We start from the raw sequence: 18,775 nt of genomic DNA on the forward strand, positions 1-18,775 counted from the left end.
CACAGCAAAAGAATTTTTTTAGTGTGAAATGTCACTTTGAAAACGAGCATAAACTTTAAATTGTTTGATCGCTACTTGGCGAGATATCGATCACCACAACCATCTACCGAGAAAATAATGGCTTTCTTTTCCCCCAAACTGATATATGCAGGTGGCCTTCATTATATTAACGCAATTTTCCGCCACTTTTGGTAGTACATATCGGGTTTTGAACCCGAATTATAAAAAAAGTTCTAAGTTCTAATAACCCCTCGACCGCATTTCTGTCATGATAAAGCTCCTCGCCCTTAATGACTTCTGATTGTCTTCCACGGCGTGATGGGTTTTATTCACCAATGCAGATCGCGGCTTTCATGATTCTTAAAATGCTTCCCTTGAATGCCCAATTTTTATTGAATGTACGGATAATGGCTTCGCTCTGCTAACACTTTTAATCAAAACAAGAGCACGTCTTACTTTTCGTTAACAAACTGACACAGTGCATACGTACATATCGATGGTTTTCGAGAAAAGCGACACAACTCAAAATTAACTCAAATTCGGAGTTTTGCCGTTAAAAGCAAAAATCAACTACAGAGTTCATATATTTTAAAGCAATTCTGAGAGATGACGTTAGTGTCGTTTTGTCAGGTGATCGAATTGGCGCGTCAATTATCTAGAATACTGATCCACCTCAGTATTTTGTATTTTTGAATTATGTCACTTTTCTCGAAAACCATCGATATTCACACGTAAAACTAATAAAATAAATAAAGCAAAAAACCAGAAGTTGCACATTATCACTGATTGCTATTTTTTCAAAGAAATTTTTTTTTTTATTAAACTTATGAAGAGTATCACCGATAAGTTTGAGCGATGGTATCAAAACACGTACATATGTATGTGTAGATATGTATGTTTATATGTATATGCATGTGCAAAATGATAATACTTTTAAATGCATACATATGTACATGTGTTTATGTGTGTACAGATGTATGTATGTATATACCCTGCTGGAAAGTCCACAGTTTTTGAATGCGTGCACGTCTACTGAATTTCAAAGCCTAGAAAGTACAGGATGTTACAAATGCAAGTTTATTGTTAAATTAACGGCGTGCAAAAGTTTTTTCTAATAGCGCAAACCTCCGAGTCTAGAAAAAGCTCCTCATAAAAACCATTCGCCATTCGGCTTACAATTCGGTCAATTTGTAAAACAACATCAAGACATCAACAAATAGGAGGAGGAGCTCGGCCAAACCCTAGCAAAAGTGTTCGTGCCAATTAATTATTTTATTTTTAACGGCGCGCCATCGAGAATTGGGCCGTCGTGGACGAGAATATGCAACTCAATCCAAGATTAGTGAGTATGAGAATATTACACGAACTTATCGTACTATTACTCCAGGCAAAGTTGATATACACCTTAAGTATTGCCAACAATCGCTGGAGACAGTTGCATACCTGTAGCATTAGTAGGCAGACATGGCCAGAATGGAACATTGGGCGCACTAACAGTCTACTTAAATTTAATAGGAAAGACTTAAGAATATTAGTAGGAGTCCTATCTGGGCACTGTCTTATAGGAAGGAATGCCAGTAGAATTGGGGCACCATATTTTAACTTTTGCAGAAGCTGTCAGAATGCAGAAGAGGAAGAGACAGTTGAGCACTTTCTGCGCGAATGCTCTGTTCCGAACAGCATCGCGGATGTCGCTATAAAATAAGCTACACTAACTAGATTTATAAAGTCCACAGCATGGTTTAGAGAGGACCAAGGGGAGTAAGAATGGGATAGTTCCGATGGTATCACAAGTGGCCTCTATTTAGCCTAGGTGCAAGATAAGGCAGACACTTTACCTAACCAACCTATCGGATTATTCGTTTCAGTCAGATTAGCTTTACAATTTTACTTGCAAACAACCATCAGCTTCGCCATCGTTTCTGTTTACAGCTCATTGCGCACGTGGGATGTATAACTTGACGAAAAATTATGCTTCCTCACGCACGCATTTTCATCTCGATAAGCCAATGCAACGTAGAGTTAAAAATATTGTAAGCAATTTCTTTTTTCCAAATTGCTGTAGGAAATACGGTTTTGGTCAAAAAATCGTCCAATCGGTGGGGGCTACAATTGAAAACATGGACTTGGAAGATTTTTGCTTTCAGCAGTGCAACACAACCAAGGTTCAGAAATGAATTTTGTACGACATTTTTTAGACTTTTTGTTACGATTTCCTATGAAATTGAATAATTTTTCATGCAGCCAGGTTATATGCAGCCGTTTTAGAATCATTTTTTGACGACCAGCTGCACGTGTTTTAACTTATGGATCTGTACAATGCACACAACTCAATAGGTAAAATATATTTATTTCGTGTGATAAGTTTTGACGCTTGCGATTTGACTTCATTCAACTCTTCAGTCGGGCAATTCAGGCCACTAACTCGAATATAATTATGCCAATTACTCAGTTAGAGTTAGAAATCATCTGCAATGACTCAAGAATTTGGTGTATTAATTTGATTTTAAGAGATAAACTTTTATTTGGACCACTCTTTACATTTCATTTTCGCCACTATGGAAATGTGTGCAATATTCTTTCAAAAATTGTGTTCGAATCCTATGTCTACCTATGAAGCGCGATGCCTATTGATTAACTTAGAATCTTTGCAGAACAGGAGAATAATTTTATCTTTGTCTTCAATTTTTTATTTAATCCCTGGTGCTGTTGACTGTTCGGTGCTCCTGGAGAGGATTTTCTTTAATACTCCGGCCAGAGCTCTTCGCATTTCAGAGTTTTTTTATGTTGGATGGCGGCCGCCGTAGCCGAATGGGTTGGTGCGTGACTACCATTCGGAATTCGTTCTCTCTGTAGGTTCGAATCTCAGTGAAATACCAAAAAGAAAACCAAACGTTTTTTCTAACAGCGATCGCACCTCGGCAGGCAATGCAAACCTCCGAGTGTATTTCTGTCATGAAAAAACTCCTCATAAAAAATATTTGCCGTTCGGAGTCGGCTTGAAACTGTAGGTCCCTCCATTTGTGAAACAACATCAAGACGCACGTCACAAATAGGAGGAGGAGCTCGGCCAAACACCCAGAAATGCTCGAAATGCTCCTATTATTAGAGCCTTAATTAAGTTTAATAAAATCTCTAAATTTGTTGAGGTAGATTTTTTATGTTCAAAAGATCGCCTATTGAAATTTTTAAATGTTTATTATAAATATATTAGTATAATTGTACTTTCTTTTTTTTGCTATCCTTAAAATATGACTACTTAGCCTCCAAGAACCCCTTATATTCATTGGCCCATATTCGCACCCCGCTTGCGAATAAACTCGAAGGTGTCTATCGACAAACAATGGATTTTCCTACAGGGTTGACAAAGATGAATGTTGCAGTATTGATGGGAGTTGTTAAGAATTAATTTTACTGTACACGTACAAATGAATAGCCTTGAATGCTGCACTATTCTCGAAACTTTTAAGAGAACTTGGTCGAAGCGATAGCGATAAGAATATTTGTTTGAAAAAATAAGTGCAATAGAAAGAATAAGTTTTACTTCTAAATAGATTACGTATGTATGTGTGTTTATGGGCATATGCACGCGTATTTGCACACTCGATATCTATATAATGCATTGAATTGTATTAACTTCGTATATGTTTGTATGTATGTATGTAAATAAGTGGTTGGAAATCCCAGCCCCATCAATCTTTTGGAGTTTGTTTTGCACAGGTGATTCAATGTGGGTTGTTCGCGAACTAACTGATTTCAAACGTAGCCGCAAAAAAGTTTTAGTATATACGTTTGTATGTATGTATGCGCTTTAAAAAAGTTTCAATTTTAGTTTTTACTAAAAATTAAAAATTTATTTTCGTTAATTAAATTGGCTTTTGCTGCATAATTTGAGCCATTGAAATCGAGTTGAAATGCTATAAAAATCTTGATTTGTAATCATATTTTCCTGGTCTGCCTAAACATATACGAGGGGTGCCTTTTATATTTCGGGGTTAGAGAACAAAAACAAATTTTATTCATCGAAAATCACTTTATTCTTTTTCAAAATATTCTCCATGAAGATCTATACACTTTTGCATACGTTTGAACCAATTGTCGAAGCACTTTTGCCACTCTGAATGAGGTACCTCCAAAACATGCATTCCGAATGCCGCAACCGCTTCTTCAGGTGTCGAAAAACGTTGACCTCTCAGTTTGTTTTTTAACGTACAGTCATTCGATGCCAAGTCAGGACTATACGGCGGATGACCCATTAATTCGATGTTTTGGGTGCTCAAAAAAGTCAGTTGCTTGAGCCGATGTGTGAGAACTCGCATTGTCCTGGTGAAGAGTGATCCGTCTTTGGCGATTGGTTTTCCTAATTTCTCGTAAGACAACTGGCAAACAAATGGTTGTGTACCACTCAGAATTTACTGTTCTGCGTTGTTCTAGTGGTACGGTTGCGACGTGTCCAGTTTTTCCGAAAAAACAGGCGACCATTTGCTTGGAAGTGCTTCGTGCGCGAACAACTTTTCTTGGATTTGGCTCATCTTGAAACACCCATACAGTCGACTGCTGTTTACTTTCGGGCTCATACGCGTAAATCCATGATTCATCACCTGTCACGGTGTCATAGACGTGTTTCAAAGCCCCGCGATCGAATTTTTTGAGCATTTCCTTCGACCAATCGACTCGAGCCTTTTTTTGAGTGATTGACAAATTGTGTGGGATCCAACGCGAACAAATTTTTTTGACAGTCAAATGTTTATGCAATATTGAATGTATGCTGGTCCCACTAATGCCTAAGATTGTCTCAATCTCACGATAGGTCACATGACGATCTTGCAATATCAGTTCGCGCACAGCATCAATGGTTTTCGGAACAACAACTGATTTTGGACGACCTTCACGAAATTCGTCTTGGAGTGAACTACGACCTCGATTGAATTCTCCATATCATCGATAAACACTGGTCCTTGATGGAGCTTCATCGCCAAAAAATGAATTAAGTTCATCCATGCAATATTGCTGAGTTAATCCACGTCGAAAGTTGTAAAAAATAATCGCACGAAAATGTTCATGATTTAATTCCATTTTTGGACCGAGATGAATCTTTTAAGTTACTGTAAACAACACAAATAGCGCTGGTATTTCAAAACGTTCTGAGTAGGTAAAAGCCAAAAAATGACAAACTTTGCGATACAGTTGTCAGTTGCCAGATTGCAACACCAGGGTTGCCAAATCCCGACATATAAAAGGCACTCCTCGTATTGGCAGAGGAGAGATCGTCCCACCCTGTTTTTTTAATAATCCAGATCAATCTAAAGTACATCATTTTTTCTTCTTGATTGGCGTGATAACGGCTTAAGCCGATTTTTGTCGTGTTTAACAAAGCGCGCTAATCGTTAATCGTTTGTATTTCGTGCCACGCGGCCCAAGTTGGACACGCCAAGTGAAGTCAAATTCTTTTCCACCTGATCTTTTCAACAAAAAGGTATTCCTACTCTTCTGCTTACTCTTCCTGCTAACACCACATGGAACAACATGGAATTCTTTCAGCTCCGGAATGGTTGTATCCATTCGGACAGCTGATTTCCACCTTGGAACCGCTTTAATATTTCTTTAAGGTGGAGCCGCGTTTATGTCTATTGACACAACAGGTTCCTTATGTCCAGGTCTACTCCTGTGGGTGTATGAATGTTTTACACCTTTGATAGTCTCCGCTCCTCCCACTGCGTTCATAAGTGTGATTCTGCAGGAAATGAAACTTCGGTAGATGTGCAATAGTCCGATACTTACGAGCTATTGTCTTGTATTGTATGTATCTGTCGTCGGTCTGTCTAAAACAATTCATCTCCACTGCCAAGATGCTTCCACTGCTGCTACCGTTGTTATTGATGCTGAAATTGCAATTGCTGAGACTGTAGCCATTAACGTTTTTACGGCGTCCCATTTCTGCCGTTCGGTCCCTCCATTTGCGGAACAACATCAAGACGCGCACCACAAATTGGAGGGGGGAGCTCGGTCAAATACCTAATGGTAGTGTATGTACCAATTATATATATATTTAGCCATAAACACGCGCATATCCCCGACCACCTGCAATACTCGCCGCCGTACAAAAACCGAAAAACTGTGCGCAAAATCTTCCTCTCAAACACTCCATGGGACGCATTATCAGATATTGTCAACGTCCAGGCTCTGAAGTGCGTGCCGACACGCGAGTGCGCCTACTGTTTCTTCGATGGCAGGAGGTACTTCGTCTGGTTCTCGTTCACCACCAGACCCACGTGTTTTGCTTCTTTATCCAGCAAGGTCGACGTTGTCAATATCATCGGCATACACTAGCAACTGTACGCTCTTATACTAAATAGTGAGGTTATAATGCGTGGGTTCTACGAAGCTCTAGGCATAATACTGCATCAGAGCTATAGACCTACAAGTAACCATTCGGCCAAAATTTCATCTGATATACTTACATAGTTCCACAACCGCCATATTTCGCTGATTTAGTGACGTAAAAGATGGCTCGCAGGCGGCAAATACGGGTATTATCTGAACTGGTACTAAAAAATAACTTTTTATTTTAAAATATCTTGAATTGAACATTTAATGAAATTTGTATTAGTCAAAGCGAATCTATTAAAGGTGATATCGGTAAATCAGCTGATTTTGAAGTGAAAACTTCTTTAGAATCGTTGGGAGTGATTTGAGAAAAAGTGAAACGAAAAAAGCGACACTCTTGGCCAGCGCCGACAGCATGGCGCGATAGCCGAGCGGCTAGCAATGTGATCTTCCGATCCAAAATTCTTGGTTCGAATCACAAGAAAAAAAATTTTTTTATACAGTTATTTTATTTTATTTTATGAGGAGCTTTTTTTCATGGCAGAAATACACTCGGTGTTTTGCCATTGCCTGCTGAGGGGTGAGCGCTATTAGAAAAATAGTTTTCCTTAATTTTGGTGTTTTCACCGAGATTCGAACTGACGTTCTCTCTGTGAATTCTGAATAGTAGTCACGCACAAACCCATTCGGCTACGGCGTTTGTTTAATTTTACTGATGCAAAAATGAGGGAAAATATTTGAATAAAGTTTGCTTACTGTTTACACATTTTCCAAAGGTGACGGAGAACCAAAAAAAAAGTCGATTTTCAAACAAATACGAGTGCATATGTGTAATTGTGTTAGAGTTTCGGTCACACCCCAGCAAAACCTGCGTGCATATGTGTTTGTAACATTCAAAAAAATGTAATTGTGTAAGAGTTTCGGTCACGTTTTGCTGGGGACGCTCATAATAGCAACCGCGTGTGTATTTTTATATTCGTAAATATTTTCATTTTTAAATATTTACCGCAATTATGCCGAAAAATAATACAGAAAAGTGTCGTGAGTATCGACAGAAAAAAAAATCAATAAATAGCATCACGGAATTCATTCACGAAAATTTAATAAAGTATACACCAGAAGTATCGCGGATACTTAGAAAAGATTACAATAAAGTTCCAATGATTTTAAGTGGCGATTTTCACGTAAATTTTGCATTGGACACAGCGGTTCCTTTAATTGACGTTCTCAATACAACATTCAATTTAAAAATGTGTAACAATCGCACTGAATCGACAACACGATCAAAAACAACAATTGACGCGGTATTTCAAAGATATGTTGACAACATCGAAACCAAAGCATTTGTATCATATTTTAGCTATCATAATGAAGATGAAGAAAATAAAATGTGAACTTTATAGCAATATTATAATGAACCTATAATTATCCCGCTCCTAATGCTGCTTTCGTCTCATTCTCTCTCAGTTTGTTTTACGGAAGGCTTCACTTCTATCGCGTCTAACCGTTAGACTGGTATTTTTTTTTTTCTTTCGCCGTGTTCATGTGGCTGTCAACCCAGAATAAAACAAGGCGAATTCATTCTTTGTTTTCTACTTTGCCAATACTTTTCTTTGACAGTCAAATGTACAAAATATCAGTTTTGGTCTAGTGCCGCCACCTAATAAATGCGCCTTGGTATTAGCGCAAACTAGCGTGGCATCCATAACATCTCTGAAAAGAGAACGAGAAATATGCTTGTCCCTCTCCATCCAGGTTGAACGTTTCTTTCTGCCATCTGAAATTGAAAAAAGACGCATTTTTAAACTTAAAAATAAAACGAAGAAGCTATAAAATACTTACTCTCATATTGTTCCAGAATTTTATTGCTGCAATGAATAATAAAATTTTTTGTTGATTTCATGAAAAATTTTCCTGTGTTAAATAAAGCCTTAGTTTTTATAACGTTCAATGTATTTATTTTCTTTACTGCGCACTCCAATACCTCTCGTCCTCAACGACGCTCGCCCGTCGAGGGGCTCCGTCACCAAAGGGCTAAGTTAGTTGCAATTAATTCTTGAGATAATTCCGAACTAAGTCGTTAATCCCGATTAACGCCACCGTCTGTCTAGGCTATAAGACAAACGCTAGGTAGTTATGTATATACATATGTACATAGTTATGTATGTACGTACATATGTATATTACATTATCATAAAATAATAAAAAAATTGTGTAAGGTGCCTGTAAAAAAAAAAAAAAATTAATTTTTTGTTTGCCAAAATGTTTACGAATTAAATTTCATTAAGAATAATAAAAAATCCGAGGTTTTCGCAACATTTATATTTTGCATTTATTAAATATGGCAGAGAGTACGTAAGCGCCTGCAGGGATTAACTGTCTGCAGAGCAATTATGAATGGCCATATAAGCAGTGCGATAAGGTGCGCATTTATTAGCGCATATACAAATACATACATAAGTATACAAATATACATATGTGCATACCCATCCATGCATTTGTATATGTATATATCTATATGTGGATGAATAATGTACGCATTACATTTTGTATGCCAATACCCCCCAGAAAGGCTTCAGCGGTTTTGAACTGGCACCCTTCTGGTGTAATCAGAACTATTACCAGTAATATACACTACACAAATAAATACCCACTTAGGTGCATACAGGATCCAGCACTCGAGTAAGTAAGCAGTCCAGTAAGCGCGCGGAAGCATTTTGCCGAGAGTAAACGCGAAAAAAGAAAATCAGTAATGGATTTCAAACGTAATAGTGTGATTGCATTTTATTTGGCTGGAAAATCACAAACAGAGATTGTTCTTGAGCTCGAGCACCTTAAAGTAAATAAAGTTTTTGTTTATCGCACCATTACTCGTTACAATGACATGGGTTGCATCATGAAACGTCGTGGAGGTGGTCATCAAAAGATTGCAACGTCGCGTGAAATGGTTCAAAAAGTGAAGAAGCGACTTGAGCGAAGTCCCCGACGAAGTGCCAATCAATTGGCGAAAGAACTAAAAATATCTGAGCGTAGCATCCACAGCATACTGAAAAATCAACTCAAAGTCAAGCCTTACCAGATCCAAAAGGCACATAATCTCACGTCAAAGCAATAAGAAGTCAGATTTGAGAGAGCGAAGGAGTTGCTTTGCTTGACCGAAAGCGGTAAATTTCTGAATATTGTGTTTTCTGACAAGAAAATTTGTCAAATCAAGCAATTCGTAAACTCCCAAAATGATAGGGTTTATTTTACCGACCGTTCATACCAGAATTTAAGTTATCGATTGGCCACCAGGAGGCAACACCCGCTACAGGTAATGGCTTGGGCCGTTGTAACCGCAGATAGACGCTCCCCAATCGTTTTCATCAAGCCTGGCGTCAGGGTAAATGCGAAATACAGGGTGGCTGATGAATTTTTCTACATTAAGAAACTCAAATAACTTTTTTTAGTGTATGGAATTCATTTAATTTTTTTTCAAGTTGAAGGTCATTAAATTTTATTAAATGTAGCTTAACTAGTTTTAAAAATAATTGAATTTAAATGCCCCCCATGCTCGTTGACACAAGTGCGGCATCTTAGTAAAAAGTTGTTCATTGCTGCTTTGGGAGTTGCGACAGGAATAGCCGCAATTGTTGCCCGAATGGATTGTTTTAGTTCATCCAAATTTGTTGGCTTTGTTTTATAAACTTCTTGTTTACATAAACCCCACAAGAAAAAGTCAGGTGCAGTAAGGTCAGGCGACCTGGGGGGCCAACGAAATTCGGAGTTTCTTGAAATCAGTTTATTGGAAAATTTTCGTCGCAACTCTGTCATAACAGTCTGGGCTATGTGAGACGTTGCCCCATCTTGTTGAAACCACACAGAGTTGAAAGGAATTCTCTTTCGGCGTAGTTCTGGATAGAAAAATTCTTTCAGCATTTTCAAATAACGGTCTCCAGTAACCGTAACGGTGTGACCATTTTCTTCAAAAAAATAAGGCCCGACAATACAGCGTGAAGAAACCGCACACCACACTGTCACGCGAAGAGGATGCAATTCCGTCTCGTGGAGTATCTGTGGGTTAGAAGTACTCCATATTCGACAATTTTGTTTGTTCACATTGCCGTTTAAATCGAAATGGGCCTCATCAGACATGAAAAGGCAGTTTAACATGTTTTGGTCTTCTTCCACCATTTGCAGGATCTTCTGGCAAAATTCCAAGCGAATCGGCAAGTCTGCTGCATTCAGTTTGTTAACCATTTGAATTTTGTAGGGAAATAAGTCTAAATCTTTGTGCATTATTGTTTGCAAAGACTGCCGGCTGACACCAAGTTGAGCAGATAAGCTTCTTGTTGAAACCCTTGGATTGCTTTGTATAGCTGCAGCTACAGCAGCGATCGTTTCCTCCGTCCGAACTGGTGGGTTTCGATGATAAGGCCTTCTTGCGACTGTTCCTTGCTCAGCAAAATTATTCACCAGTCTCATTATGGTCCATCTGCTCGGGGGATCGCCGTCAAACATCCGCCTGTACTCTCTCTGTACCAAAACTACGGACTCCAGTGCGTGATAGCGGCGGACTATCCAAATTCTTGTTTGCGTGTCCCAGTTATCCATTTTAATAAATTTTAAAGATCAATCTGCAAATTAAAACAAAAATGGAACAGATAACTTAAAAAGAAAAAAAGTTATTCAATTTTTTTTTGGTAGCCGCTTTCATCAGCCACCCTGTATTATCGGGAAAGTATTCTAAAGGTTGCTTTGAAGGCAGATGTACGTTTCAATAGGACTCGGCACCATCTCGCAAAGCTCGAGTGAACCAAGAATGACTAAAAACAACTTTCCGAAACTCATAACGGCCAAACAATGGCTCTCAAATTCACGAGACGCGAATCCCATGGATTATTCTCTTTGGGCAATTTTGGAGAGCAGGGTCCGAACTAAAAGATTCTCCAATCTCAAAGCGCTAAAAAAAGCCATTGTGCGCGAGTGGGCCAAAATACCTGCAAGCCACATTAGGGCAGCTTGCGATTCGTTTCTGGACCGTCCCAAGACCACAGTCAAGGCAAAAGGTGGTCATATCGAGCAAAAGTAAATTGATTCTTAATTTTGTATGATTTTCACAAATTTTTTACTTTGAATTGAAAAAAGTAATTTTCCGAACTAAATGTATAGCCTTTTTAATAGGTTACACTTCGAGTGCCGGACCCTGTAGGCATAGCGCAGCGAATAAAGATCAGCGGCTTCGTTCGCTGGGTCATGTCGTCCGCATGGATACAAAGTATCCTCGGAAGCAAAAACCAAACCACTGGATACTATGGCATTCAGAGTTTTTATTAAGAATTAAATGAATTTGGGTAGACTTAGGTGTTAGTTTTAAGTTTGATTAGTATAAAAATATTTGATTTTGAATTTTGTAACATTCAACCAGTTGATGTACAATTTTATGATTCGAAATACATTTTACTATTCAGTAGACTCTCCTGAAACATCAAAACACTTATTTCAATGAATTTTCAAGTGATAAATTCCATTCCTGAAGTGAGAACCTGGTGGGTTGTAAAATACGCTTCTACAGCTGTTATGACCTCATCATTTGATGAAAAACGCTTTCCACGCATCAATTTTGTTCAGGTCTGGAAACAAATGGGAGTCGCTAGAAGTCAAATCTGGTAGATTCGGTGGAACCTCTAACAATTTGAGGCAAAATGCTCTTGTGAGACGGCGCATTAACCTGATAAAAAAATTTTTCTTCTGCAAATTAGGTATTTTTCCCTTCAGCTGGTCTAAAAAGTTACAATAATATTCATAATTTATTCTTTTACTAGTTTGCAAGTAATCCAAAAAAAAAATTCCTCTCGCTCCCGAAAAAACTGATGCTAACACCTTCTTAACCGATTTCTGGACGCGAACACGTTTCGGAGCTGAAGAACCAGGTTCACACCATTCTTTAGCCTCTTTTTTCGATTCAGGATCATGGTGATAAACCCAAGTCTTATCCATAGTGATGAATGGATGCACAAAATCCACTTTGCCCTTTCGAACACGCTCTAAATGTTGTTGAGAAAATCGCTTTCGAATGTATTTTTGAAACCCAATACTTCGGGTAAAATGTTGCTTACACTACTCAATGAGATGCCTATCGTTTCTACTAAATCTCTTTCAGTCACTCGACAATTTTCCAATACGATATCCTTTATTATTTCTCCAATTTCTGGCGTTGCTTTTGGTCAACCTTCACGTAACTGTCTTCAAGGCTTTTACGACCACTTTTAAATTAAGCAACGCATCTATCCACTGTACTAATTGATGGCGAAAAGTTCTTATAAACTTTCATCATTCGTTCATAAATTTCCTTCGCTTTTAAACTATCCAAAAATAAAAATTTGATTACTTAACGATACTTGATTTTTTCCATTCGCGAATTTTAGGTGTCGCTTAAACTCCAGTTTAGCGATAGATTCTAGCCTTTCAAATGTAGCATAGTCTAGTTTTCGAGAGAGCCGGAGTAGCATAGAAGATGGTATCGTGGAAACACAGGTAAACACTTTTTTCTACTAGTGGTCGCCCACCGAAGATAATGGCAAAACTCCGAGTGTATTTCTGTCATAAAAAAGTTGCTCACAAAACATTAAATGCCTATCGTTGGCGGCATAAAGCTGTTAGTTCCTCCATTTAAGGGATTATAGAAGGACGAAAAAAAAGCGAATTTTTCAGCATTTTTCTGAGAAAACTTTTAAATTTATTGATCTAAAAATTTATACACATATTATGTTATCTTTTAACTGTATTTTAAGACTTAGTAGTAAAAAAATTAATTTGGAAAGAAGCTACAGCTGATCTCCGGGAGCTTCTCTCAAAAAATAGGTTTTGAGGTGACCACTATATCTCTGAATTGGATCCTCTGAAATTAAAACACCAAACAGATTTCGTTAAAATATTGTTAAATCTAGTAATTAATTGAAGAAATAAGCAAAAAAAGAAAATTTTACAAAATTTCGGCCTTAAATTGTTTATAAAAACATATTTTTATCAGTGAGAAAAAATCTTCGATTAATTACTAAAAAATATATTTAAGGCACCTTTCTGGTCTAGAGACGTGAAATTTGAAGGCGTTGAAAATTTAAGAAAAACAATCGGTATCAATTGAAAATCGTTTTTATTCATTAAATCAATATAACAAATAAAAATTTTTTTTTCAATGACAATAATATAAAAAATTGCTTCCCCTGACGTAACACATGCCACTGGCGTTACTGATTGGGCTGCTCAGGTACGTCTAAAAAAAAAAAAATTCGGTCGATTATTGGTCAGGAGATATGTCACTATGGTCGGTAGCAGATTTACAAAAAAAAATGTTTCTAGATATTTTATCTTTTTATTGGAAAATTTGTGGAACAACACCAAGACGCACACCACAAATAGGAGGAGGAGCTCGGCCAAACACCTAACAGAAGTGTACGCGCCAATTATTTATTTTTTTTTTTTTTATTGGAAAACAAAAAAAAAGGATTTTTTTCAAGATTTTCAAAAATCGATTTTTTCGAAATTCTAGACCAGACAGATGATGCTCGTATCAAAATGTGAGAGTAATCGGAGACGCCTTTTCAAATTTGCGTGTAGCTTTAAAAACATTCACTTCAACTAAATTAAATTTTCTGTGTGTATTCTTAAATATATATATATATATAATTGGCGCGTACACCCTTTTTGGGTGTTTGGCCGAGCTCCTACTCCTATTTGTGGTGTGCGTCTTGATGTTATTCTACAAATGGAGGGACCTACAGTTTCAAGCCGTCTCCGAACGGCAGATATTTTTATAAGGAGCTTTTTCATGGCAGAAATACACTCGGAGGTTTGCCATTGCCTGCCGAGGGGCGACAGCTATTAGAAATTTTTTTTTCTTAATTTTGGTTTTTCACCGAGATTTGAACCAACGTTCTCTCTGTGGATTCCAAATGGTAGTCACGCACCAACCCATTCGGCTACGGCGCGCGAATTTATAAATTAAAAAATTAATACAAAATAATCGATTTTTTGAAAATTCTAACTGTATATAACCCCTTAAGACGCATACCATAAATTGGAAGCGAAACATGAGGTTCTTTAGCTCCGAAGCCTTTAACACCTCATCCGCATTCAATTGTCTACCACCACTTTCTTCCCTTATGCGCCTTCGATTTTCTACTTATCTTTGAATATGAATATGAATATTTGGTAAAAATAATTATATATTATAATAGTATACAATATACTGCAAAACATTAAAATATTTTTCTTTTTCTAATTCCAGAACAATTACCGCCAACCCTCAGCCATGTCAAGCAAACTATTTTCGTCGCAGTCCAATCCATCAGCCTCCGCTAATTCAAATGCAAGAAATGCGATGATGCGTGAGAAGACAGAGAGTTACAAAAGTTACTATGAAACGAATTTATAGATGTCACTCGCAAATAGCACGAAAAACTATATATTTTTATGTATAATATAAATTTTTTAAATTAAACTTTATTGTGAAAGACATGTGTAAACACTACTTTTATAACGTATTTAGCTTTTAACAACATATTCTTATATTTTAGCATGGAGAAACTAATTTTACAAACTGAATAGTTTTGGTTTTTTTTTTTTTTGAATAGTTTGGTTTGTTAAATTAAGTGTTTTGTAGTTAATGCTATAAAGAGTAATTAAGATTTTAAGAAATGTCGAACACGACGCTTTTATAGTTAAATTAAGCAACGATAAAAACAACACTAAATGACATTTTGCTGTTCGTTAGATTTTCAAGTCTTGATTGTGTGCCAGCATTTTGAACGGAAAGCTGTCGTTGTAAAAATAATGTATAACTCTCGACAGCATCGCTCACCAACGAAAATATGCGATTCGACTAATCGTACGCATTCTACAGTAGTATGTGTTTAATTGCCGCAAATTTTCTTCTATTTTTGTATAAAAAAACATAAATATATACATTTATATAACAAGAAAGGCATTAGCCCAAACATTTGCCCAAGACTTTTTAGAATAGCATACGATTCAGTACTAAGCGCAGATATTCAATTTACTTAAATATACAAATGTATGCACTAATAACACATTTAATCATGTTTTCCTTTTAAATTTTTTATAATGTATAATTTTTGTATCGTAAAGTATTAAAACGTGATAGTTACAAACTTATTAGACAGTAAGTGATTTGTTTTTAGAAAAATATTAAATTTATGAATGCCTATGTTTATGTGAAGATAAAAATTTAAGAATTTTCAATAAAAAAATTTAAGGAAATTATAAACTATTACATGCCAAATAAAAATTTCAACTTGATTAAACAGAATTAATCAAATATTCGAGCTTAATCGTTGTTGTCCTATACACTGACAGAATTAAGAATTACTTATTAGCTTTAATAGAAATGTCCGAAACATTCATTTAGATTCTTTCTAATTGTAGCTATCACGCCCTATCAACCGCCTCTCCTGTATCACGCTTTTCGATGTAACTAACGTCGAGTAGACAAAATTTGGCACGACACATTGGGCATGTACATTTTTGTTCCAGCCACACTTCGCGATCATACTCGTTCTGACGCGCAGCAAACCAACGCGCCAAACACTCCACACACCACATCGGTCGGCAGTAGCAGTTTGAACAGGTGTTTTCCGCTGTGATCGGTCGTCCATCGCGATCCACATCTTCGCATTGCTTGTGTATTTTTATATTTGGCTCGGCAATCAAGCAGGCGAAGCACTTTTCGGCTATGCGGTCTGCTTGGTAAATTGGATTTTGTGCAACTTGTTCCTTGAAAACATCTATAAAGCGATCGATTACATTACGATGAAATTGTATATTTGACGGTATGAGAATAGGCCGACTAATACGCTCTTCTAGGTTGCGAAATTCTAAGGCATTAATGCGTATGTGGAAGTCAGCAACTCCTTGACGATTCGGTTTCACCATTATGCTCACCATTTGCAGCGTATCATTAGTGTCCTGAGAAACGTTGTAAGTCTCAGTCTATTGAAACAAAAATTATTAGTAAATACAAAGTTTAAGCGATAACATGAACTGATGGGGTAGAATGGCGTAAGTGAACTTCATAAGTTAAGCTTTAATTTATGTTCACCTATAATTTAAAGTATCTGGAGTTTAAGTCTATCACCGTGTGACAGAAAACATTCACCATGCCACCGCATGGTGGCCAAGGAATAATAAAATATAATAAATAATTGGCCCATACACTTCTGTTAGGTGTTTGGCCGCGCTCCTCCTCCTATTTGTGGCATGCGACTTAATGTTGTTCTACAAAAGGAGGGACCTACAGAACGGAGGGACCGGAACGACCCGGCCAAGAACGAAGCGCAGCAGCATCCCCCGTACATGTATTGGGAATGTTTATGCTGCTACAACAACATGGATTTTTATGAGGAGGTTTTTCATGGCAGAAATGCTTTAATAGTCTACGTTAGGCATATCAGTTTTCCTTTTAAAATTGACTATTATATTCGAGGTGGCCGCGACGGCTGTTCGATTCCATTGTGCCAATTTTGATAAACGGAACCACGAATTCTGATCTAACTTGTCCGTTTGACATAAGCCTTTTCTATCTTTAAAGCCAACTGTTGTGCAAATTTGTGTGTCTATTAGGTGATGCATATTTGAATGTCAACTTTCCCAATAACAAAAGTAACACATGTTCGGTTGCTTGTTGAGGCATAACTTGTACCGCTTATTTGTTGTTTGTTTTTTGCCCATTTTCCAATGTAAATCTTTAATGCGTAGCATGTAACTTCGAATATCGACTTACCTTGGCTACACTAAGTGAGGTATCACTTTGGTGCGCAAAATGCACATTGTATAGCGAGGTTTTAATTATCCAGTTTTCTGTTGCAATTACAGTCGATATAGAATTAAGTTTCTTTTTGTAAACGTCGATTCTATTAAAAAAAAAAATTATTAATTTTATATTTTTATTCGAGGTTCAATAAAATTAGTTGATATTTCATTTTACATACCGGCGAAATTCCGTACTTATGTCTTTTGCCACTGATTGAAAACTGTCGGGCACATTGGAGAATTTCAACAGTGTCTGGCTAATAGGATGCCGGCGCCAATTTTGTTGCTGCCAATTAAAAACTAAGGCTGGCACTGCCATCACTGCTATCAAACTAAAACGTTGTGCAATCTTCCACGTGAGCGTCTTAAATGCTACAGCCTCTTGAGGCATAGGAAAGTCAGGATCTAAATCTGCATCCTCTGGTGGTTCACGCTCCGCAAATACCGAAAACTTCAACTTATGTATAAGAAAATAAAAGGCAGGCAAGCAGCTGTGCACAAATAAATTCAATGATGTTCGTCGTTGATGATAGCGTATAAAATTAATATTCTCATCACCTAACAATTTATTGAAAATCTGTTCGATGGTTAGGCCAAGTCGCTGAAACTCTTCGGGTGGGTAGATAATGCACATACATAATAGGAGGTAGAACAAATTGAAGAGCAGTTCAGACTCGTCCATTTGGTGAAAAATTGTGAAAAACTTAAAGGAAGTGCCACAAAATACTTTTTAATTCTCCTAACACAACTTGTTTGCAAATTTTATTTAGTTATCGCTTTCTGTATATTTCTATTAATTTCGCCTGATGTGTCAATTCTGTCATACTTCTTTGTTCTTCTCCTTATCTATGTCACATGGTTGTATTTTTGTGACAAAGTAGTAGCGTATTTACGTTCCGGAGGGGCTCGAATTACAAAATATAAGGCGTATGTTTTATGCTGTCACAATAATAAACCAGGGCAATACTGCTGTTTCCGTGGCGCCGCAATCTGACGACGGTTTCTTATAGAACTCGACAAAAGAAAACAAAAAGAAGAAGTAAAATTGTTTGATATTTCGCTTGGTTTTCGAGTAATTTAATGTTAAAGTTTACTAATTTAGCGCAAAGTTGGTGTTGCCGTACACCTGAAATAAAAACGAAGTTCGTATGCAGAGATGTTCAGTAGAAAATTCATTGTAAAATTGCAGTATTTTTTTCTGTAATTTTAAGTTGAAAATAATTTAATGGCGGAATCTTATAGAACTCGACAAAAGAAAACGAAATGAAAAATGAATGAAACTCCTTTTCGCGTGGGAGGCCTTCGGCCGCGCTTCAAAAAAATAACCCTCATCAGTCCAACTCCGGCTACGCATTCCACAGTATTTTTGCGTAGAACTTCGTTTCGCGTGGGCGGCCTTCGGCCGCGCTTCAAAAAAATAACCCTCATCAATCCAACTCCGGCTACGCAATCCACAGTATTTTTGCGTAGAACACCTTTTCGCGCTTCAAAAAAATAACCCTCATCAGTCCAACTCCGGCTACGCAATCCACAGTATTTTTGCGTAGAACACCTTTTCGCGTGGGCGGCCTTCGGCCGCGCTTCAAAAAAATAACCCTCATCAGTCCAACTCCGGCTACGCATTCCACAGTATTTTTGC

The 18,775-nt window shown here is 37.3% G+C and overlaps 2 protein-coding genes across 2 annotated transcripts in view; one reads left to right on the forward strand and one right to left on the reverse strand.

Annotated features, from left to right (window-relative positions):
• Window positions 1-14,890, forward strand: part of LOC129236180 (uncharacterized) — a 33,375-nt gene extending 18,485 nt beyond the window's left edge. The window contains exon 2 of the mRNA XM_054870417.1: window positions 14,597-14,890. Within this exon, the coding sequence (XP_054726392.1) occupies window positions 14,597-14,743 (147 nt within the window). The 3' untranslated portion in view covers window positions 14,744-14,890. The remainder of the gene's footprint in view (window positions 1-14,596) is intronic.
• Window positions 14,891-15,549: 659 nt separating this feature from the next.
• On the reverse strand, window positions 15,550-17,962 carry LOC129236179 (E3 ubiquitin-protein ligase TM129). Its single transcript, XM_054870416.1, has 3 exons — window positions 17,316-17,962; window positions 17,108-17,237; window positions 15,550-16,317 (listed from the first exon to the last, which is right to left on the reverse strand). The coding sequence occupies exons 1-3, from the start codon at window positions 17,816-17,818 to the stop codon at window positions 15,757-15,759; spliced, it is 1,194 nt and encodes a 397-aa protein (XP_054726391.1). The 5' UTR covers window positions 17,819-17,962; the 3' UTR covers window positions 15,550-15,756.
• Window positions 17,963-18,775: the final 813 nt, after the last annotated feature.

This window comes from Anastrepha obliqua, chromosome 1 (genome assembly GCF_027943255.1).
Source record: "Anastrepha obliqua isolate idAnaObli1 chromosome 1, idAnaObli1_1.0, whole genome shotgun sequence".
Classification (NCBI taxonomy): Eukaryota; Metazoa; Arthropoda; class Insecta; order Diptera; family Tephritidae; genus Anastrepha; species Anastrepha obliqua.

Coding starts and splice junctions, on each gene's coding strand:
- LOC129236179 (XM_054870416.1), bottom strand. CDS start 17,818: ATGGACGAGTCTGAACTGCTCTTCAATTTGTTCTACCTCCTATTATGT. Junction 17,238..17,315: donor ATAAGTACGGAATTTCGCCG/GTATGTAAAATG, acceptor TTTTTTTAATAG/AATCGACGTTTACAAAAAGA. Junction 16,318..17,107: donor CCTCACTTAGTGTAGCCAAG/GTAAGTCGATAT, acceptor TTGTTTCAATAG/ACTGAGACTTACAACGTTTC.